Raw genomic sequence first — 24,086 nt, forward strand, 5'->3', positions numbered from 1 at the left:
TACTAAAGGGTGTTTGGGGGTACTTATGTCTGTGATGATAGCATTCATTCCCAGAATATAGCCCCACCTGAAAGATGGGCCCTTCCGCATGTCTGTGGGGATTATCTGGATTCCACTAACTGATATGTGAAGACTGTCCACTGCGGGCAGCACCACTCCCTGGCTGAAATCCTGGACTGCTTAAGTGGTAAGGTTCATGGAGCAGCAGCACCCAGTCATTGTTCTCTCAACTTCCTGACTATGGATGTGATGGGACCTGCTATTTCAAGTTTCTGCTATCTTGATGTCCCCCTTGAAGGCAGAGGAAAAAACATCTTAGGTTGCTTTTGCAAGAGTATTTAATTGCAGAAACAAAGATAGCATCCTATGGACAGAATGATTATCACAGCAGGATCTGCAGATTTGAAGATTCTCAAACTCTGTAGAGTATCAACTCTTCCATGATTGCCACATCATTTTCCTCCATGCCACTCCTACAAAAAAAAATCAAAGAGAGCGCACCTCCTGATGACAGGCCCTCACTCAGGAGCTTCAAAGACAGCTATGAGTGAGCTCCAGCCTTGTCCTCATCAAGATCCCCATGAAAGGTCCTCTTCTGTCCTGCCAAGGTGCTGGGACAGACAGGGCTTTGTGCACAGGAGGCCAAACTTAAGAGGCAGCCCAGCTTTCACCCTACTTTAGACAATGTTGCTACTGCTCAGCTTTTGCCCCACTTTAGACAATGTTGCTATTTTACTTACCTATGGCTTGTTGAAGACTGGGCTCACCCATCTGGGTTTTAGATTGACACAGCTGGGAAAGACACTGGCTTCGTTAGTGCTTTGCTTTCAGTAGCCACATGGACAAAGTGCATTTCAGCCCGTCGTTGTGCAAACAACTGCAGGCGGGGGTGGGGAAATCTGAGCTTAATCTTCATGCCAGGCTCAGTCTGGGAAGCAGGATCATGGAGGGAAATGACACAGCAGTGCTAAGGTAATATGGCCAAGGGGTTGTCCCCAGACACATCTAGTTCCATTCCATGCAGCATAGACCTACATGATCTGGCAGTCAAAGACACAGTTACTTGCTGAAAAATAGCATTGCCATATTTGGGAGCGCCTTCTGTGTAGCCCCAAGGCTCTGTGAGAATCAAAGTCCTTGTCCCGTCCCCCCTTAATTGTTGTCACACACCTTACCCACTGAGCCACCTTCCCTGTTCCTGGAATCTGCATCTTTAGATTTCAAAATGGAGAGTCATTTCTCCAGCATCCTATCAATACTCAGTAACTGCAGTCCACCATCACCATGCTGTGGTAGATTGCTTTAGTCAGAGTTCTCTAGAAGAAAGACTGGTAGAATTAATATATATTACAAAGGGGATTTATTAAACTGTCTTCCATGATAAGGGCTGAGTGGTCCAGCAATGGCTGCCTACACCCCGAAAAGACTGCAAACCCAGTAGCTGCTCAGTCCATGAGACTGGCCACCTCAGCAGCACCAACCTAGTGCTGATGGCCTGGTGGGAGGCAGGAGGTATGTGTTATGAAGAGCCCCAAGTCTTTAGTCCACACTGGAAGTTTGAAGAAGCTGGGCACTGATGTCAAGGAAAGACAGAGGCTAATACAATAGTAGAAGCACTCACTAGCAAGTAGGTAAGGCAGAAAGGCAGACCTAATGTTCCCTCAGACCTCGCTACATCTGGGTGTGGCATGGTTGCTGTACTCTATAATGTGTTAACCTTTATGCAGCCTACAGCTCCTGGGATTCACACTGTACAGGAAGATACAGTGTCTACCTCAGAGGTTGATGGTCCAACCTAAGGCAGGACAATCAAGCGCAGGCTGTGACATCAGAACCAGAGTCTTAGAATGGAGCAGCTGGATCATGGGAGAACAGTTAGCACGGTGGCCAAGGGCAGAGGTGACATGTGGCTAGTACCTTTGATTGCCAGATTCATACCCAATTTGCAAGATGATACAGTCCATGGGACTTCGTCAGAATGAGACTCAGAACCAGAGTCTACTTTGGCTTTGGTCCCCCAAATCGGAACTTGCTACTTTTACAGTCTTCATTGTGTTGGAGAAAAGGAGATTAATGCAGAGAATGAAAGGAAGCCATATTAACAGAAGGGATGTTTAAATTTGTATTCTGAGAAGCGAATCGGCAGCATTCAGCAGCGACACGAGCAGAAGCAAAGAATGGCATGTTAAATTACCCGTCTCAGGCTGTCAGTTTAAAGCACCTTTCCTGCATTCTTTTCTCTGACCAAGTACATGTGCATTTCACACACAGTGTGAAGGCAACACATGCTAACCAGAGACATCGGTCCCTCCCCCAGGTACAAAGGGTTCTGTGGGGAAGGACTCGGAGTGCAATGGAAGAATTGTTTTTATCGGGAGCATTTCTGTGTGTGACTACAGATCTCTGTGAAAGTGTATGTAGTGTGTGTGTGTGTGTGTGTGTGTGTGTGTGTGTAATGTATTTGCAATTAAAAAATAAAGACCGCTGTGGTTTGAATCAGAATGATTTGCAACTGAAAATCCATTAGCCCTGTCTATGGGAGATACTAAATATACTCAGTGTCAGGATGTGGTGGACTAGAAGGGCAGCCTTAAAATAGTTCCTTTGGAAATAGCCCCTCTGCGTAGCCTTTCTCCGCAGATCTATCTCCTTGACATACATTCCTGGGGAAAGAAAGCAGATGAGTGGGTGCAGGGAGATTGCTTAGAAGGATGTCCTGCTTGCTCCCCAACTCCAGGACACCTGGATGGAGGTGACACTGATCCTGAGAAGAGTCAAGTGGCCTCATCTCCAGGCAGCCTTCTGGCTGCTGTTAACACAAAGCATTTGACATGCAGATATGGCCAGGGAAGAACAGGCCTCTGGTGCCTCCTGAGGGCTTGTCCTGGCAAGGAGTTGCTTGATATTCCTGTGGAACGTGGTCAACTCCCGATGGGTAGTTTCTACATTGTTACAAGGCTGCCTGTGCAGTAGGCTTCAAGGGTTAGGGAATTACTTCCCCAGGAGTAACCCACACACAACTAAGTAGTTGTACCGCTATCTCAGCTCCCCCTGCCTCAATTTGAACAGATTTTGTGTTACTTCAGGGTTTCTCAAAGGGATGAGTCTGATCTCCCAAAGGTAGCTGCTTTCCTCTGAGCTCTGGCTGGCCACTTCCACCTTCAGTCTCAGTCCACCCCACTCCCCTCAAAAAATTTCCTGGGACCGCCACTCCAACACACTGCACATACCTGCATTCTCCTGTGTGGCTTCTGGAAGAGCTCAAACTAGAGCTAGCCTGACTTCCGTGCCTGCCATTCAGGGTCCTTCCCTATTTTTTCAGAATGCAGATGAAAGCTGTTGGAAGTGTGCCAGTCTGAATTTTTAATATCTGTAATTATGTGAGATGACCTAACAGTGAGAGAAAGGATGGAGATAGACAGAGAAGGAAGAGCTCTGGGGTGGGGGAATGCAGCACCTGCCTCTGAGCAACTCGGATGTGCCTTCCATGGGTCTCTGGGGTCACCTTGGATATGTGTGTAAGTCAAACCAGGATACCTGGAAACCTTCTAGAAGATATTCTCCAACATTGGGAAGAGTGTGTGGCTTGGTAAAGATAATCTGGGTTTGTGAAGAGCTAAAGCTATCTCAGTCTAGCTCCTCCTTTAAGGTAGGTAGGAAGGACTGGAATTACATATTCCCTACTAAAAAGGGGCCCTTTGTCAGTGAATCTTGAGGCAGCATCTCCTAGAAACATGTCAACACGGAGGGACTGATTCATGAACTCTTTCATGGCTAGCCTCCCTAGCACACCTGGCATTTAAAAGTAGTCACCTCTGGGAAGGATTACAGTGGGAGCTAAATGGGTGGATGCATGGCTTTGATAAAATATGAACATTATTGTTCAGAAGGAAAATAGTTGCTTTGTAATACTATTTAGAACTATAGATATAAAATCTAAAACCTTGAGGACATAATTTGCGTAATGGCAGAGGGGTAAAGTTCCTTAGTCAAATGCCATCTTTTGTAGAAAGGAGCCCAAATACATGTTTGTTGGCTAGTTGTCATTGTCAGGTGGACTGGGCTTGAGACTCTCCTAGGAGACATGCCTCAAGCTGTGCCTGTGTGTCTCCAAGGAGGCTTATTGAGGCAAGAAAACCCACTCTGAAAGTGAACTGGGTCAGCCGACTTAATAATGACAAAATGGAACAGAAAAGCCAGCAGGATTCCTCTGCTTCCTGACTTTGGACACAATGTAACCAGCTGCCTCCCATCTCTGCCTGCTCCGCCCCCACCCCCCATGGTAGACTGTTGCATCAAATCCCAGCCAAGGTGAACCCTTCCTCCCTTAAGGTGCCTTTGTTGGATATTTTGTCACAAACACAAGAAAAGTAACTAACACAATCAGCTAAGACATAGAGACATCATCACACTCAGAAGCCAAATCCTTCTCAAGGTCTTGGCTGCAGGAAGCAGCAACAGCAGAGAAGTGATGGGGAGAAAAGAACGCTTTTATTTTTATTGTTTATTTTAATTTTTGACTGGCACATGTGTGCACTCATTCCTTTTATTCCCGGAGTTAACTTTTGGAAAAGAAAGAAGATGCCTGGAATAAGATTTTTAAAAAGATTAAAAAGGTCAAGGGGAATTGTTAGAACACACAGACTTGATCTATCTGTAAACAAAGAATAAAACCGGAAACAAAGACAAAAGAAGTGGTAACTGAATTTTGCTCTTTTACTATGGCTGTGCCTTTGCTCAGTTTTCCCAAGAATGTTGACAGGACAAGAGAAGGATGTATTTTCTGAATCTCAAAATGACAACATGGTTTGTCTCTGCTAAAATCTCTTCCCCTTCCCTCTCTCCCTCCCCCTCCCCTCCCTCCCCCTCCTCTTCTTCAGGCTCCTTTGCCCCATTGGGTCCTCAAAGGTTGTCATTGTTATGAGCTAGGCATGCTTCTTTCTGTATTAATTTTAAGTTAGCTAATGCCATATAACAAAACCCCAGTGCCACACAAGAGGCACTTGCTTATGTGCTTGGAGAGGTCAGCACAGCGGTCCTGTTTATTTTCACTTGGTTTGATTGCCTCAGTCTAGGATAGCCTTAACTAAGACAACTGAAAAGAACTGCGGGCTCCTTCAGTATCCAGCCAAGGCACACTGCTAGGAGGAACAGTAGAGGCACAAATGCCAGTAAGCCCCATTGTTTTTGTGCCGTTCACACCAAATTGACTCAAATCACACTTCCTACTGATTTAAAGCTAATTATGTGGCTATTCCCAGAGTCTCTAAGAGAAGACAAAACAAAGATTTGTAGCAATGAACAGAGACAAGAAGGCATAAAAATCAGGACAACTGTCAATCACATTGGTTGGCAAAGGGTTGGCAAGTATAGACAGCCGGTGAGATCCAACCACTAGCTGGTTTTATAAATCAAGTTTTACTGGAGCACATCCATATTCTGTTAAGATGTTTACTACCTTCCCCTGAACAGAAAAATGGGGAGGGACCTAAAGTGCACTGGTTACTCTGGCAAAGGACCAGAGTTCAGTTCCCAGAGCCCATATGGTAGCTCGCAACCATCCACAGCTTCAGTTCCAGGGATAAGAGCACTGGCTGCTCTTGTAGAAGACAGGAGCTTGGTTCCCAGCAGCCAGGTCAGATGGCTCAGAACCAGTTAGCTCCAGGTCTAGAGAACCCGATGCTCTCCTCAGGCTTCTTCGAGTACCTGCTTTCCGGAATGCACACCAACACACAGATCACTCTCACACGTGGTTAAAAAATAAATCTCAAAAATTATTTCTAGTTTGATTACAATTGTTTTTAGCCTTGGTCTTTTGACATTACTAAATTTATTTCTCGGTTTAATGGATATTTGCAGATTCCAGGGAGCATTCTACCTAAGATTGCATAACTTACAAATATAATCTTTCTGACAGTAAAGCCCTTTGTGTCTTTTCTCATTGTTTAGAAATGGCTCACCTGTCCAGTACAAAGCTGAGCGGATGTGGTGACCACAGGTGTCCTTGGCTGATTCCAACTCTCAGAAGGATGAGATTTAAAACGTTACCAAAAGACATGTATAAGCTATTACGTTTGTAGTAGATTAATCTCATCAATTTGAGGAATACCCTTTTTACTCTGAGTTATTGTTATAAATTTAGTGTTCAGTTCACTATCTGTCACTAGTCAGACAAGGATATGAGCTGTCTTTTCTGTTTTCCTGTTGAACATATTGACTGATCTTTCTAAAAATTAAACTAACCTTGCATTCCTCATATAAATGCGACTTGGTATGAACTGTAATTACTGTAGCTCAATGTGCAGTTCCATTTGCCAGAATTTAGGCAAGAATGTTTCTACCTACAATTTATGTCTGACCTTTATATTAGGGTGGCATTCATTTCATGGAGTTAAACAAACCCTCCTCCCTTGTTTTGTGAAAGTTTGTGTAAGACTGGTTAATTTTCTACATGTTTCATAGAATTACCAGTTAAACCGTCTAAGCCTAGGAAATTAATGTGCCAGGAAACTTAAGATTAAAGCTGCCTTTATTACAGTGCTACTCAGATTTATTTTTCTTCCATCCTGTGTCTATTTTGGTAACTTATATTCATTAAAGGATTTAAAGGAATTATCTGTTTTGTCTAATTCATCAGACAGATTGTCATATAATTATTTGGAATGTTCGTTTGCTATCCTTATTGCCTGTAGGAAATATTTTTTATTTTTTGATAGTGCCTAATCCCCCCCTCCACCCCATCTAGCTACTAAGATAATAAACTTTTAATAATTTATACAGTTCTTTGCTCATTTTTATCATGTGACTTTCTTCCCTCTCTAGTTTGGAAACACTCTACAAGTTAATGACAAACTGCCAGTCACCCCCAACCCCCCACATACATGATTGTATGGTACAATTGATTGTCCCTCCTGTCTTCTGTTCATATAATGTTTTATCAAAAGTCCTGGAGATCTGCTGCTACCACACAGAGGCTTCTTGATGCCGGCTCTGGGGATCATATCCTGGTCCCAGTGGTATGTGGGGAGCACTTCACTGACTGAGCTGTGTTTCCCGTAGTCTTATTAATCACTATTGGGATCAGACATCACACTACGAGTTTGATGGTCTTTGGTCTTTCCTATGAACTATCTGTTCATAGTTTTCCCGGAGACTGTTTCTTAGTTTGGAGTCACGGTTTCACAACGTTGTCCATGCTGGCCTTTAACTGGTGCCTGGGACTACAGATGTATGCCACCACATACCCAGCTTCCCTAGTTTTAAACAGACTGCTGGTTTTATTAGGTTGGTAGATTTTTTATATTGTCTGCTCTGTCTGTTTGTGTGTTGCTGTATTTCAGGGCTCAGCACCCAGTTCATTTCTCTCAGTGACATCTTTCAATCACGCTGTAGGTTTCTATACACGCGCCTTTTCAGTGTTTTACTTTCTGTGTCTTCTCAATGCTAAATTTACTCTCAACTCTGCAAGCGTCCTTGTTCACAGCCCGTCGTTTATCTCATGGCTGCTCCTAAATCCACCTGGAACAGTTTGTTTATGACAAGAGATAAAGGTCTAAGTTTATTTCCTCTAAGTGAAGAGGAAATTATCCTAACTGTCTCCCTCATTGACTCGAAGGTCCTGTCTTTCTCTTCCATAATTATTGATTTGGTGAGTTCATAGCTGGCAGGCTTTCTGTTAATCCCTTTAGTCCTGGGCCAATGGCGGACTCCATCACTTTTGCTGTGGTTTGGGCATAGCTTGTCCCCTCCACTTATTATGTTAAAAGTTGTTCCTGAGTGTAAGTGTCAGCAGGCACTGGGACCCTGGAGAAGTATTTGAGTCAGGCTCTTTCCTCGTGCTTACTCACATAGGCTTGGGCCAGTTATTGTGAGAACCGATTATTGAGCTTCAGGCCATCTCTCACGTTCCACCTCTCTTATACACTTCTGCCAGCCCTGTTACCTGCAGGTCAAGGATCTTACCAGAAACCCAGCATATGATGAGGGCCCAGTGACCAGAACCAGCAGCCAAAATAAACTGCCTCCCTTTATAAATTATCCAGCGTCAGGTATTCTGTTACAGCAACTGAAAACAAAGGCCTCGTTAGAACACGCTCTGCACTGGGGACCTTCACTGTTTTTCTCTTCCAAGTGCACAACTTAGCTGTTCTCATTAATTTTCCACTGGGATAATTTTAGCAAATTCTGCTGGAGTTTGGCCAACGGTCACTCGGTCTCCTAATTACCACCAATTATCACTGCTTTGGCCAAGGGATGAAACACAGCTTGTGCTTGTTCCTTCTGCTCTGCTCCACAATCTTGAAATTTCCTACCTTCTTATCTTTCTGCTCGTTTGCTTGTATTTCTTTGATAAGCTTTGTGACATAGGTCATGCCATCAGCTCACTGGGTCGTTTTCTTCCCAGGTGTGTTTCTTATAAACATCATGCATCCACTTTTGAATTTAAAAAAAAATTAATCTGGACCCAGCACACACCCAGTGGATTTGAGCCACCCAGGGTTACTTTGTGGCTAATGTGTTTTGCTTTATTTTATGTTTTCTCTTTGCCCTGCGTTTCTTCCTTGTTTCTTTTTATTTTTGTTTTGTTTCCTTGTTCACTTCCTGTTTGTCACATCCTTTCTCTCCTAATTGTCTAATGAAAACACAAAAGCGAGTCTTTCTAATTAATACTTTTTAACTTGTGACTCGTTTGTATTTAAGTTTGTCCCCTCACTTTAACACGCTCCACTCAGCCTCAGAATGCAGCAACTTCACTCACCAGCACTTACACTCACATCTTGACATTGGTTTTTCTGGCCCCAGATTATAATGCTAATCGTTACTATTATTAATAGTGATATTACTTGTACAATATTATTTATATAACCTGAGCTAGACAGTGCATTTTACTTGGAAATAAAATTAGTGCTTTTTTGGTGATACTGACTCTTCTTAGATTTCTACTTGTTTCTTCACACAATGATACAATTTTCGATATTTCACAGAGTGCAGGAGGCTAGTCATCTGAGTCCCAGCATCTAAATGGTCTTCGGTTTCTCACTCACCTGCTTGAGAGTTCAGGGATCTGTTTTCAGAAGCCTGCGCATCATGAAGCCTCGCCCTGAACAAATGAAATATCTACATGTATTGGATATCGGTCTTCTCAGTATGAATGCTGAGAAGAGCAGCTGGTCTTGTCTCTGAGATCTCACTCTGGCCTCCGTGTGGCTGCTGGCCCTTGTGATATCCATGGAGAGAACGCAGATGAAGCGCAACGTGGTGAGGAAGATGGGTATTTCATCACAGGCAAAGGGGGTGAGTGTGGACACTGACCCAGGAGAACATTGTTCTGATTTACAGTTTAGGAAGGTTTTAGATGCTCTTTCAGCCTCAAGAGCAGTTTCCTAAGGAGCATTTTTCTGAGTGACCAACAATCCCGTTTGGATGGTCTCCTACAGGAGAGCCATGATTTCTCTTTCTTCTTTGTCACAGAGTTTCTTGCTGTGCAGTTGCTCCTATGAGGCTGAGGACCAGATCTATAATTCTGGCCCCTGGAATTGCAGTTCTTGCTTCTATAAGATATTGATTATAAAGGAGGGCTCCAGCCTTGATGTCCTTTTGTATCTGATTATTAACAGCTAACCACATACCCGAAAGTATCCGTGTTGGTCCTTTGAAGAATCCGGGTCTTGTTATGTTTTTCTTGAGAAGACATTTATGTTTAACTGGGGAATGAGTGAGAAACCTTGCAGATAATGCTGACACCCACACAGCCCTCCCAGCTCTTCCCTCAACCTGCACATCCTCAGGATTCGAGAGCAGGAAGAGACCCCACAGGCTCCCATTTATGAAGCCAGGGAAATCTGCTTTTGTTTCAATTTTCAGATGGAGCAAATCGTTGCTTTATAAAAGTTATCTCTTCTACAGAAGAGTTCAAGGCATTTAATATCCAGATTCTCTCTATGACCCTATGTCCAGACATAGGTTAAATTTTTCTGTTTTAGATGAACACATCAGTTGTGTAAAAGCTGTGGAAAAAAAAACCCTGAGTAAAGTCATTTGGGGAGGGGAGGTTTATTTTGGTACACAGTTGAGGGCATATATACATCATGGTGGGGAAGGCACATGTGATAGTTTGTATATGTTCGACCAAAGGAAAGTCACTATTAGAGGGTGTGGCCCTGTTGGAGGGGATGTGGCCTTGTTGGAGTGGGTGTGGCACTGTGGGCGTGGGCTTTAATACCCTAGTCCTAGCTGCCTGGAAGCCAGTCTTCTGCTAGCAGCCTTCAGATGAAGATGTAGAACTCTCAGCTCCTCCTGCACCAGACCTGCCTGGATGCTGCCATGTTCCCGCCTTGATGATAATGGGCTACACCTCTAAACCTGTAAGCCAGCCCCAATTAAGTGTTGTCCTTATATGAGTTGCCTTCGTCATGGTGTCTGTTCACAGCAGTTAGACCCTAACTAAAGCAGCATGGTAGCAGGAGAATGGGGTGCCTGATCTTATTGTATCCAGTTAGGAAACAGAGAAGGGGATGCTTGGGCTCAGCTCACTCTCTTTATACTCAGTACACAGCCCCCACCCTATGGATAGTGCCACCCACACACACTCAGGGTAGATCTTCTCTCCTCATCTAAACCTCCCTGGAAACACAGTCAAGAATAGTCACACTCAGAGAAGTGTCTTCTGGGTGATCCGAATGGAGGCGAGTGAACCTGAAGGCAGGCCATCACAGCCTCTCAAATCGATTTATCAGGGAACTTCCTTTATCGTGTTTTAGGCACATGAAATTTAAGGATGAAATCACACAATTCACACAAGATTTTGGAGGACTTGGTTATGATTTCTGGGTATGGACACTGTCACCATGTGTTGAGACGGGAAAGAAAAAGAAAAGAAAGGAAAACCAAAAGCTCCTTCAAGTTAGAGTCTGCAGGTGTTGGGGATTTTGAAAACTTTTTTAGCAGCTTATCACCCTAAAGTTTTGAGAAACCACTAATAACCCATCTACAATCTTCCTCCTGAAGGTTCTCAAGTTAGCCATACTCTTGTTCCCATCTAAACCCAGAGAACCAAGGTCTCAAAGACTGACAGACGGTCCGGAGTGACAGTCATCCAACCACTGTGGAACACACAGTGCAGAGCCTCAGTTCAGCTGGCGCTCAGCGAACATTTGTTACACGAAGACTCTGAATCCTTTTCCATCTGCTTTTGTCAATGACATCTTACTTCCTTGGTTACTTTCTCCAGGGCACCGGGGACTGTTCATTAGCACATTGCTTCCCAGAAATGCTAGCTACAAGGCAGGTTGGAAGGTCAGCCTCTCATTTGTGGTGTTTGTGTATAAAATACCCTCACAGAAAACTGTTCAACATGTATGAGTCCTCACTCAACTGACAGGTTTTCCCAGGTGTGACATTAAGGTGACCTTTTGTACAGTGACAGATAAGGCTGTCTTTGTGAGTGTGGCCAGAACAGCAGCTCTCAAAGGAGCTCAGTACTTTTCCATTTAAAAATTATGGTTTTTTAGTTGTTTCTGAGGCCAGGCCTTACTACGTAGCCCTTTTCTGGCCTGGAACTTACAATATATGGATGAGGCTAGCCTGTAACTCACAGAGACCTGCCTGCCTCTGCCTCTTGAGTGTTGGGATTAAAGGTACATACCACCATGCCTGCCTTAAAAGATCTTAATGATTTTAAAACAAGAGATCCTGTAATTTCATTCAGCATTTGGGACATTTAAGTGAGGCCACAGGCCAGTCACAGAACAACAACAACAACAACAGAAAGAATGGTTTTTGGTATGTGTGGTGGTTTGAATGAGCTGTCCTGGTTGTTCTGGCATCTGAATACTCGGTCACCAGTTGGCAGGTTGTTTACATAGGATGAGGAGGTAGGGCCTTGCTGGCGGAAGTTTGAAGTTTCAGATGGCCATATGTCATTCCCAGTACACTCTCTCTGCTTCCTGTTTGCAGTTTAAGATGTGAGCTCTCAGCTGTTCCCAGTGCGTGCCAGCCTCCTGACATGCTTCCAGGCCATGATGGGGATGAAATATTCTATCCAGAGGAAGCCATAGCCCAAAGTAAACCATCCCATCTATAAATTACCTTGGTCAAGGTGCTTTATCACAGCAGCAACAAGTGCGAATTATAACTACTAAATGAGTATAATTTCCAAATGTCACGAGCAGATATCCTTGGTCAACAATGTGACACAGGCAGAGTAACTACCTAGAGGGCCTGGGGCAGAAGTGTCTCAGAAACCAGGCTGATCTCAGGGTTTAGGATACTTGGCCTCCACGAGGTACAATGATTTGTAGACTCAAACGTGAAACAAGTCCGTGTTCTCTCCTCTCATGTTTCATACACAAGTTACTCACATCACCGGAAAGCGACAGTACGTTGGTGCACCCATCCTGTGACTGGGAGTCCTCAGAGGTCAGCCATGGGGTTTTCTGCATACAGCATCGTGGCAGTTGGTCAAGAATCAAAGTATTTGAGGTTGTGGATGTTTGGGGCTATTGATGCTCAACCTGTGTGTTCTTTGTGGTAGGACACATCACATTCATCTAGCAAAGCAGCAATAGCAGCTTGGTAGTTTGAATGAGAAATGCCCCCCACACTGCATAGGCTTAAATATTTGAACTCTTGGTGTCCGGTTGATGTGTTGTTGTGGAACCTTTAAGGGGTGGAGTTTTGCAGGAAGAAGACAAAGTGTATGCCCTTGGCCACACTTTCAGTTCACTCTGCTTCGTTTTCTGGTGAAAGACCCGATACCTCAGCTTCCTGCTCCAGTCATCTGCTGCCAAGCCTCCTCCAACAGTTATGGACTCCTGCTGGAACCCCAAGCCCAAACAAATGCTTTCCTTGTATAAGTGGATTTTGGTCATGGTGCATCATCACAGCAACAGAAACGTAACAAGTACAAGCAGCTTCTGCACCGGGGCCTAAGACCTCTGTGCCCTGGCTTACGGTACCAGTTTGCCATCTGTGGGGCAGGATTCCCACCTCACTGGAAAGGAACTGGTTGCACCTATTCCAGTTGTGCTGCCATTACACAGGTGAGCACTTCTGGCTGGCGTGATGGTAGCACGGGGTCTGTCGCTGAACAGGACAACTGGCAATGAGTCTCCCCTACAGCCTGACAGCACCTTCAGGAACTGATAGTTACTCTGCTAGAAGGAGTTTAATCAGTCTCAGGCTGATTTCCTCATGTCTTGCAACCGAAGTGTCCTCAACAATAGGGACTCATAGTCTAGTTTGGGCAAGCACCTGAGAGCAGTAGCAATCGCCTTTATGATTACTGGGGTATCAGGGATCTTCCTGGCGACCTGCTGCTCTGGTGAACTGCTGCTCTAGAGCCTTCTAGGAGCCCACTAGCACAGAGTCTGGCTCTTTGTCAGTTTTTCTTCTCTAAGAATTTCATCTGAAAACAAACCTTGCCACTATTCCTTTCAAGTGACCCAGAAGAATCCATCATGTTTCCTCCTCTTTGATCCCTCCCTAATTGCTTTATGAACCTGGCTCACATGCCAGCTTCAATCGTTCAGACTCACCAGAGCCTCTCATAGTTTGTAAAGATCGTACCACCAGCAAAGCAACTAAATCCCAGAACCAAATCTGAAGTCTCTGATGCATTCACTCTTCTCCTTGGAGCACAATCTTCCCAGGACTAACGAACTGAGATCAGACAGCACCTCTCTCATGCCCAGGTCACCTAGTAACACTGGTCCTTGCTATGTTGTCTTCTGGTCCTTGATGTACAGAAGCCACATGTCCTAATGGCCCCTGTAAACTATAAGGGAGCAATTTTCCTTCTCTTGTCCCTGGTTGCACAGCCTGTCTTCTGAGGAAGGGAGAACAATGACATCCTCCATTTCTCTGTTGCCATGACACTCAGGCATCCCATCCATCCCACGTCCCATGAGCTGATGGGCTCCTTAACTTCCTATTGGAAAATCTTCCTAATTCAAGACGTTCAGAGGCAGATCCTTATGGATTCCTGTTTTAAGGCCCCATCTATGTGCTGAATTTTGGGTTTTCCGCTCCTCTGTGATAAAGGTTGCAGCAGCAGAGTATCTCCTCACTTCTAGTCTCTCTTCCCTTCCTCTCTGTCCAAGTCTTCAAAGTGGTTTCATGTGTTTGGACTCTAGGAAGGGCTCTTTAGTCCAGGTATACTCTACCCCTGCTTTCCCCTGTTGCAGGCAAGTTGTGTCTGGGCAGACAGCTAAACTTCAGTTGTAGGTCTTATCACCTACAGCAGAGGTCCTGCAACTGCTGTGAGAGCCTGCTTATGACCCCATGCCTTCTACTTTCAGGTGTTGTAACACTTTCTCTAGTTAGCAGCCATCTGGGGACATTCACATGGGAGATCTCATTCATCTAGGAGGCTTGCCACTCCAAGCAGAAGGTGGCTATCCTGGGACTCCTCCTAAGCATAGCAGCCTAGGCTTAAATGCATGACTTACACCCATAGTAGGGAATGAATAGCTACCTCAGCAGAAAGGAAGCACACATTCCCAACCACATAGGGAAAGTAGCCATATTTGAATTGCCCTACAAACACTCCAACTCCAGACAGATCAGCACCCCTACCCCCATTGCAAGATAATCACCTACAGTAGGGGGCATTCTATTCCCCACCCCCACCCCCAGTCTGTTGGTTGCTGTGTGACAACAGGTTTAGGACTTTTCTTGTCATATGAACAAATACATGTCTGTTCACCCACATAGGGCACCAACAATGGGCTCAAGAAGTGGTTCGACTCAAGTCTAGCTTGGTAAGCACAGGTGCGAGTTACTGGAGCTGAGTGAGGGATACTTAAAATAGCATGGGAGGTGAGGTGCACCATGGGACTTCCCAGTGCAGCTGTCAGGAAATGCCAAGGAAGGGTCTCCTCTTCCCCAGCAATCTTTTACTGTGTGTATAACCTTGATGGTGGACACACAACAACAACAAACAAACAAAAAAACACTTTGTCTCATAACTTTCTTGTGAGTACTCAGGAAAAATGTTTCAAACTAGAGAAAGTAACCAATGTGGAACACTCTTCATTCAACAGCAGTGGTGTTGCATACGTGTGTGTGTGTGTGTGTGTGTGTGTGTGTGTGTGTGTGTGTGTATTTCACTCAAGAGCCAAAAGAGCCTATCTCTTCTCATAGGAAAACCCTCTAGAAACTTATAGGAAAACATCTACAAACTTACAATAATTGAATTTTAACTGTATTCTCTGTCTACGGTAGAATCGAACTAGAAATCAATAACAAAGGTGACAGGAAAAAATCTTCAAACACTTGGAATTTAGACGACGCATTTATAAATAAAATTATTTTATAAATAAAATTTATAGGCCAAAGAGGATGTCTGAGAAGGAAATTTAATATATTAGAGCTGAACGGTAATGAAAACACCTATCAAAAATATCAAGACACAGTTAAAGCCATGCCAGAAGGGAAATTTACAGCACTGGATGATTACAGCAGAAGGGGAAAATTGCAAGCCAATAATGCAGGTTCCTCCCTCAAGAAGCTAGAAAAGCATAGTCAAGTGGACCCAAAGCAAGATGTAGAGGAGAAAATATGAAGAAAAAAATATCATTCAAAATAAGAGACTTAGGGAATGCCTCGGTCAGCAAAGCACATGCTTTCAAGCATGAAGACCCTAAAGATCCCATCCTCAGAATCCACACAACGTGTTGGGCAGGATGACGCACACCATAATTCCGGCTCTGGGGAGGTAGAGACAACAGTATTCTGGAGCTCACTGGCTAATCAGCCTACTTGGTCAGTGAGATATCCTGTCTCAAATGACATAGATGGCATTCTGGAAGATGACATCTGACATTGCTCTATGACCTCTGCATGCACCAACATACACGGGCACATGAATCCACCCACACACAAGTGCACAAACATGCATTAATGAAAAGAAAAGCAAATTGGAAATAACACAACAGAAAAGTGTAAAATGAAAAGCTGCTTCTTTAGTGGGATCAATACAACTGACACACCCCTAGCAAAACTAACAAATCTAAGACGAAAACAGAAGTCATCAATATCAAAAATGAGCCTAGTGACATCACCACATTCCTGCTACCATTAACACACAAGTGTCAGCACACAAGCATTAACTCACACAAGCATTAACACACAAGCATTAGCTCACAAGCATTAACACACACAAGAATTAATACACAAGAATTAATACACAAGCATTAACACACAAGCATTAACTCACAAGCATTAACACACACAAGAATTAATACACAAGCATTAACTCACAAAAGCATTACACACAAGCATTAACTCACAAAAGCATTACACACAAGCATTAGCTCACAAGCATTAACACACACAAGAATTAATACACAAGCATTAACACACAAGCATTAACACACAAGCATTAACTCACAAGCATTAACACACACAAGAATTAATACACAAGCATTAACTCACAAAAGCATTACACACAAGCATTAACTCACAAGCATTAACACACAAGCGTTAGCACACAAGAATTAACACACAAGTGTCAGCACACAAGCATTAACACACAAGCATTAACACACAAGCATTAGCTCACAAGCATTAACACACACAAGAATTAATACACAAGCATTAACACACAAGCATTAACACACAAGCATTAACTCACAAGCATTAACACACACAAGAATTAATACACAAGCATTAACTCACAAAAGCATTACACACAAGCATTAACTCACAAGCATTAACACACAAGCGTTAGCACACAAGAATTAACACACAAGTGTCAGCACACAAGCATTAACTCACACAAGCATTAACACACAAGCATTAACTCACAAGCATTAACACACAAGCGTTAGCACACAAGAATTAACACACAAGCATTAACTCACACAAGCATTAACACACAAGTGTTAACTCACAAGCATTAACTCACACAAACATTAACACACAAGTGTTAACTCACAAGCATTAACTCACAAGCATTAACTTACACAAGCATTAACTTACACAAGCATTAGCACACAAGTGTTAGCACACAAGAATTAACACACAAGCATTAACTCACACAAGCATTACACACAAGCATTAACTCACAAGCATTAACTCACAAACATTAACTCACAAACATTAACTCACAAACATTAACACACAGGGGATGCTACTCTGAACTACATGCTCCATTCATTAAAAGAAATTGTAGTTTTTATTTTTAAGAATTTATTTTTATTATTTTAAATTATATATCTGTGTTTGGGTTGTCCATGAGAGCCCAAGGAGGCCAGAGCATTGAATCCCCTAGAACTGGACTACAGGTGGTTGTCAGCCTTCATGTGGGTGCTGGAAACTGAACCCTGGTCCTCTGGAAGAGCGAGTGTTCGTAACTACTAAGCCATCTCTCTGGTCCCAGAAGAAACTTTAAAACTTAGAAAGTAATATAATTTTCCTCAAACTAAAAACTAACATTAAACAAACATTAAATATATCACGTACTCCTATAACCATTAAGAGAAATTGAATTTACAATCTAAGTTTATTTAAAACATTTCCACAGCCAAATGATTATAGAAGAGAATTCTACGAAAACATAAAGAATTAGCATATGCTCACATAAGGTACTCCTTAAAACAGAAAAGGATCGAACACTTCCCAATTAACTTCATGAGGCGCTAATCATAAAACTGTAACCATATACTATAACAATCATAGACTGTAAACAAAGGAAAACAGTAGTTACATTCCTGACAGCATCTTTCATGAACTTAGATGTGAAAATCCATAACAAAATTTAACCTAAATATGTATAATTATTATTAATACATGTTTGCCCATTGGGATATACACTGGTAAATTACTTTAATTCTGTATCCGAGAACCAATAATAACAATGTGTCATATTATAAAATCATGGAAAAGACCAAAAAACATCTAGAATTCTTCATAGTGAATGATTTTTTGCTAGAAGATCAGGAATGAGGTAGGTTGTTTATGTCAGCATTCTTGCCCAACAAAGAGCTTGTAGTCACTGGAGTAAGACAGGTTTGGGGGGGGTGCAGATGTAAAGGAAGAGAGCAAATGTCCCTTGTTTTCAGAGATAGCATGATTGCCTCTTCAGGGAACTCCTACATGCGATAAGTAAGATCTGAATGGTTACAATGATAAGTTTAATTTGTAAGTTTTTTAAGCTACATTTTTAAAACTGTGTGTCTTTGTGGGGATCTGTGCACCTGTGTACAGTACCAACAAGGTCGGATCCCCTGAAGCTGGAGTCACAGGGGCTTGTGGGCTGCCAGTCTTGGGTATTGGACTGAATTCCAGTCCTCTGGATGAGCAAGAGTGTTCTTAACAGCTGAGCCCTTTCTCCAACCTAGACATGGATATTTAATCTGACAATGATTGTATGGAAACCAAAATTTTAAATGAGATTAACATTTACAGCTACTTTCAAAAAAGAAAAAAAAAGGAAGAAAAAAGAAAGAGAAAAAATCCTTAGGTATAAATTTAAGCCAATTCTAAAATGACAATTAAAAAAATGAAGGCATAAGTAACACGAGATATACTATACTCAAAAAGAAGCAATGTTAAAAAAAAACCCTTTCCTCCAAACCTCCAAATTAATCTATAGTTGATGCAATTCCTAACAAAATTCTCTCTCTCTCTCTCTCTCTCTCTCTCTCTCTCTCTCTGTGTGTGTGTGTGTGTGTGTGTGTGTGAGAGAGAGAGAGAGAGAGAGAGAGAGAGAGAGAGAGAGAGAGAGAGAGCTTTCTTTGTAGTATATATGGAGTGGCTAAAGCAATCCTTAAGAAAAGAACAATTAAATGAGAGAAATGCTTTACCTGGTACAAAAGCTTACAATTTAGCTGTGAGACAGCACAGCGCTAGTGAAGGGTAGATAGACACAGGCTGATGAAGCAGAATGAAGACCACAGAAGCAGACCCACATAAATAGACCTCCTGGGTTTTGTTGTTACTGTAACAACTGCATGCCCCCCACACTAAATAAATAAATAGGCAAATATACTCTTAAAATTGGGGTAATTATCAAAACTTAAGGTTAGACAAGAGTTCTCCAGCGTAACACCAAAATGAAAGATTGGTAAGCCGCATCTATCTCCTCCAGTCTGAAAATTTCTGTTCTGCAAATTCCCAAAAAGAGGCTCCACAGGCGAGGCTGGGACTCAGACAAAACATGTGCACACATCTCACAAAGGATCTGTTCTAGACTACACAAAGAACTCTTCTTGCCTGACGTGAATGAGACACTGGGTTCAGGCCCAAACACCGAAACGAAACAAATGAACTGACAAACCAGACACTCTCAATGGAGTGTGGGCAAAAGACTTGAACAGATATCTTAATTTTTTTTTTAAACTCTACAGCAAAACTAAATCGGTGTTTTCAAAGGATGTTCACTGTCATTGGCGCTCAGGGAAATGAACATTTTCTTGAGCTACTACTATGTCTGTCGGAATGGCTAAAGTAACAAATACAGTGCTGAGTACAAAGTACTAAGTACAAACTGCTACTGTGTATATCGAGCAATGTGGATGTTCAACGAGACATCCACGGTGTCTTATACTAATACACAGCCCAGCAATTACTTTCCTGGGCATTTATCCCCAAGAAATTTTATGTTCCCACATAAACCTGCACACTGATATTTATAACATCTTTATCCATAATAACCAAAATAGAGAAACAGCCCTTGAAGGTGTGCTTCACTGCTTGACAGCTAAACGCTGACCCCTGGATGACCCTGGAGACCCTCAGGCCATGAAAGCAATCCATTGACCAACGATTGACTGACTGTGGTAAATAGGACGGAATTCTAGGAAATAACATTGAGTTGTTTTCTTTTATCTAATAAAAAGACAAAGAAAAAGACTACGTGACTATCTATGTAATTCCATTTTTTTTCAACAATCTTGAAATGACAAAACTTGGAGTGAGGTGGAGTGCTATCCAGGGTTGCTTGTTAGAGAGAGGGAGGCTTTGCTGAGTCAGCAGCGGTGGTACCTACCCAAAATTGCACTCGTGGTGAATAAAAGAAGTAAAGGAGTAATTAAAGATGGGGAGGGGTCCATTAATGCTCAGCCAGTGTCCACTGATACGGTATTGTTTGTAGTTTCAACAACTGTCAGTTATGGACCTGGGGGCTGTAGCTCTGTTACAAGAGTTCTTGCCTAGCCCCAAGAAGCCCTGGGCTCGATCCCAGCACCATACCCAGGCCTGGTAAATGCAAGCCTGTAATCCCAGCTCTGGAGTGCAAGGAGGGGGATGTTAAGACTACCTGTTAAGTTCCAGGCCAACCCGGGCAACATGAGACTGTTTCAGAAAGAAAACAGCACCTCCCAAACGAGAGTTTTCTTAGAACTGCATGTGAATCTAAGATTCTCTCAAAATCCTCTGGTCTGATTTTCTAACGGTATGAATGCTAGCGAACTGTATGTAGTCTTACACGCCTTGAAATACACAAAGACAAGAGACAGGTGATTATTTCTTAAATTTGGGGATACTACCTCGCTTTTAAGTGCCACCCCCTCACGTTGCTGTCAGCGACTGCGGGAGTGTTGGATCTGGGAGTGGGCGAGGAGAATTCAGGGCCTGGCCTCGTCGCCATCAGGTGTATGTAGAGTTGGGCGTTGATGTGTAAGAGAGGCAAAGCCCAGAAAGAATGCGACAAGGCAAAGGATGCCGTCCTGTCAGAGAAGGTGCTATGCAGAATGCCAATTGGAGAAGGGTTTCAAGGAGCGTGCCTGAGCCTCGGGAACGCCCTCCCGTGCACCTTTCGGGAGGCGGTGGGCAGCCTCCCCCGAGCAGTAACCGAACCCCGCCACGCACAGAACCAGGTGAGCCCCGGACACAGCGCGGAGGTGAGGCCTCCGGGCGACCGCCGCAAGCGTGCTCGCCAGCACGGTTCGCAGAGGCGGCGCCCGGTCTCAGAAGCTGCGGCGGAGACGCCAAGGAGGCTGAGAGTGCGGAGAGGGTGGGGCTTTGCGGAGATCCCGCCGGCGCCAGCGGAGGAGCAGCGGCTGGCTGAGGGCGCGCTTACCCAGGCACGTGGGTGTGGAGCCACCGGCGCCGCCCGGCCTGCTCTCTGCAGCATCACAGCGCGGGTGCAGGCGCGGGAGCAACCGCGTCGGGGAGGGCTGGGACGCGCGGCCCGCACCGCATCCTGGCCCGACGCCTGGAGGCGCTCTCCACGCGCGTCCTTTCCCCGCTGCCCGGGCCTCCTTGAATCTCCAGAGTGGGAAGCTGAAAAACTGGAGGCTTTGTCCAAGGGTGGTTGGGGACACTGGAGCTTCCAAACCTTTTGCCCACACCCCTGACTAGGGATGACGGGGCAGAGACATATGGGCATTGACCTGCCTAAGGAGCACCTGAGGGCTTTGAGGGAACTCTACCCACAACTGAACCCGGGACGCTGGGGAGTCGTCAGGTTCCACGTAGGTGGACCCCGAGCTGGGACAGCCGCGGATCGCTGTCATGGATGCTCCGCAAGGGCTGCGGCCAGCCCTGGGCAGCCACGAGCGCCTGGTGGGGGTGCAGCAGAGTGCGCTGGGGACGAAGATGGTGGGCGGGGCGCGAGGTGAACACCCAACAAGGAGGGGGCGGAAGGCAATGAGAAGGTAGCGGTCTCACTGTCGCAGCAACCCTACGGAAGGCTCTAGGGAGATGGCAGAGTCAATGTGGTGCCTGTCAGGCGCACTGTGGTCCGGGCAGGCCTTGGTCCGCTTTAGTAATGAACAGAGCGGAGACTGCAGGCTCAGACTCTTACTGGTGCTGGCCAGTGTGCAGGCATTCAGACTTAGGAGCAGGAAGGAAGGAAAGAGAGGAGGACAGTGCCTGCGCTATAGAAGGGGATGGTAATGCTTAGCGCAGCTCTTGAGGACGTGCCTGCAGACAGGGAGCCTCCGAAATCCGTTTTATCCCGGGAAACCATTTGTCCCATTCCACCACGCCCTCTTCGCAGCTTTCCAAAATTAACCTGTCGATACTTCCAGATCCCTTTCAGGTTGAAAATAAGGATAAATTCTGCACTTTGTTAACATGCCCCACCCCTGTCGCCGTAAAGCAGCTTCTCACAACCCTAAGGTGTGGTCACTCCAAAGGCACAGTTCAACAGACGTCTGATCGTGCCGCAGAAGGACGCTGACCTGTCCAGTTCAATGTCACCCCCTTCATCGCGGCCCTTGTGTATTCTCTTAACAGGGCGTAGTCAGGGACCTACCCCAATACAGACACTGTCACGAACATTCCTAACCCTACACTGCAAGGTGTGTCCGGTCAACCACACTGGGAGCGCTCTCTCTCTCTCTCTCTCTCTCTCTCTCTCTCTCTCTCTCTCTCTCTCTCTCTCTCAATGGTACCCAAGGGCAGGACAGCAGGACACATGGAAGTCCAGGATCTGATACCATGCACCTCCAGTGTGTGTGTGTGTGTGTGTGTGTGTGTGTGTGTGTGTGTGTGTGTGTTGATTTAACTGCACAATCATTCCCAGACGTGCAAGATAAAGCACTGAAGGGGGGCGGGGGGACGAAAACAAAAAATCAGGATCTACAGTTTCAAGTTCAAAACCACAACCTTGAGGCTCTGAAGGAGCATTCACCCGCTTCCTGTCTAGGATTCGGGATAATACATCTTCGAATATCCTCAGAAATTATCTCTTCGGGTGATGCTACAAGTGAGCAGTATTCTCTCAGCTTCCCAGATCCTTACTAAAAAGGTGTGTGTGTGTGTGTGTGTGTGTGTGTGTGTGTGTGTGTCTGTAAAATGGATTATTCCCCCCCTTTTTTAATATAGAGTAGTTTTGAGAAGGGCAGCGAGGCATCCGCTTGGAAAATAAGATGCTTCTTAATTTGACAGGCCCCTCTCTCCCATGGGTAGCTTTTTGGAGTCCTCCAAAATTCTGTCTAGCACTGATACCTGAAGCTTTACATACAGTTAAACTTCCTACTAAGCAAACCTGCTGGACATTAATCCTGTGCCCAGCGAAGCCAGACATGCATGTGTCATGAAAGGGTTGGAGAAAGAACCTCTGAGTCGAGGGAGGCTGAGAGGAAAGTTGGAGCGCAATGGGACGGAAGGCCAGAGTCCCGCCTTCTTCCCCATTTGCGCCTTGGACTATGCGGTGTCTGCCTTGGCCAGAAACCGCATCCACGTCCAAAGCCAGTACAAAACTCCATTGGACAGAAATTAGAAAGAAACCAGGTAGAGAGGGATAGTTTGCTTCTAATAATCGCATGAGTATACCCACAGTATGGCCCAAGTGGCAAGCAGACGTGGGATTCACGGCCCCCATGTGCTGCTGGGGTTGGCGCAGACGCGTCTGCGGGCATCGCGGCGGACGTGACACCGCATTTTCTCCGAATTCCTGCCATCTAGGATGGTGCAACCGAGGGAGGGGGGTCATGGGGAGGTGGAGTGCGAGGCTGCGGGATCCGCTCTCTCTGCAGAGAACTGGAGCATGAACAGCGCGAAACTCCGAAGGCGTTCACATTTAAGGGAAAAGCAACGCCCGGTCGTGGGTGGTTAATAGCCGGCTTCCCACAGCCAAGAGGCACGTCCCTGGCGGCTTCACTGCCTTATGTTTTAATTTGACCTTTATTGGATCTTTGCTCCCCTAGACTGAGGACTGGACTCGCACTCAGAAGACCACTGCCCTCTCTGGGGAAGGTGGGCCTTCTACTGTGGCTCCCTTCTGCTGAAGGAGCCGGCTCGAGTTCGGAACCTTGTAGACCTGGGAGTTATCAGGCATTCCCGGTCTAATCGCGGGTTGGAAGGTTTTCTAGCCTTGGAACTGGGCGGTGTCTGCAATGCATCGCAGCGCCTTAAGCTGTTCTCAAGTACTCACTCTCGCCTGTGCGCAGAAAGAGACAGAGTGGGGAGGGGTCACTCTTGACTTTGAAGTGCCAGTGGTCTACCCGGAGTACCAGCGTGTGTGTGTGTGTGTGTGTGTGTGTGTGTGTGTGTGTGTGCTCTGCAGCCGAGGAGGGAGGGTTCTACTGCCAAGGGCAGGGCGGAGAACTGTGAAGGCCGGCTGGTGGTGTGAAAGCCTTCCCAGGTTCAGCTGCGGTGATCAACCGGCACTGCAGCTGAAGGGGCTGGTTGCACCT

General features: G+C 45.0%; 1 protein-coding gene across 2 annotated transcripts in view; it reads right to left on the reverse strand.

Moving 5' to 3' along the window:
* The window catches only part of LOC148004397 (uncharacterized), a 70,411-nt gene extending 49,002 nt beyond the window's left edge, over positions 1–21,409 (reverse strand). Inside the window, exon 1 of one of the 2 annotated variants that reach the window (XR_015627439.1) lies at positions 20,490–20,947. Coding sequence is in view for 1 of the 2 variants with exons in the window: in XM_087564100.1 (XP_087420226.1) it covers positions 20,812–21,331 (520 nt within the window). In the remaining variant the exon portion in view is untranslated. Of the gene's footprint in view, positions 1–20,489 lie in introns of both variants that reach the window. The other variant, XM_087564100.1, reaches the window with a different exon arrangement.
* Between the last annotated feature and the right edge of the window lie 2,677 nt (positions 21,410–24,086).

Source organism: Rattus norvegicus, chromosome 8 (genome assembly GCF_021556685.1).
Source record: "Rattus norvegicus strain SHRSP/BbbUtx chromosome 8, alternate assembly SHRSP_T2T, whole genome shotgun sequence".
In the NCBI taxonomy this organism is placed as follows: Eukaryota; Metazoa; Chordata; class Mammalia; order Rodentia; family Muridae; genus Rattus; species Rattus norvegicus.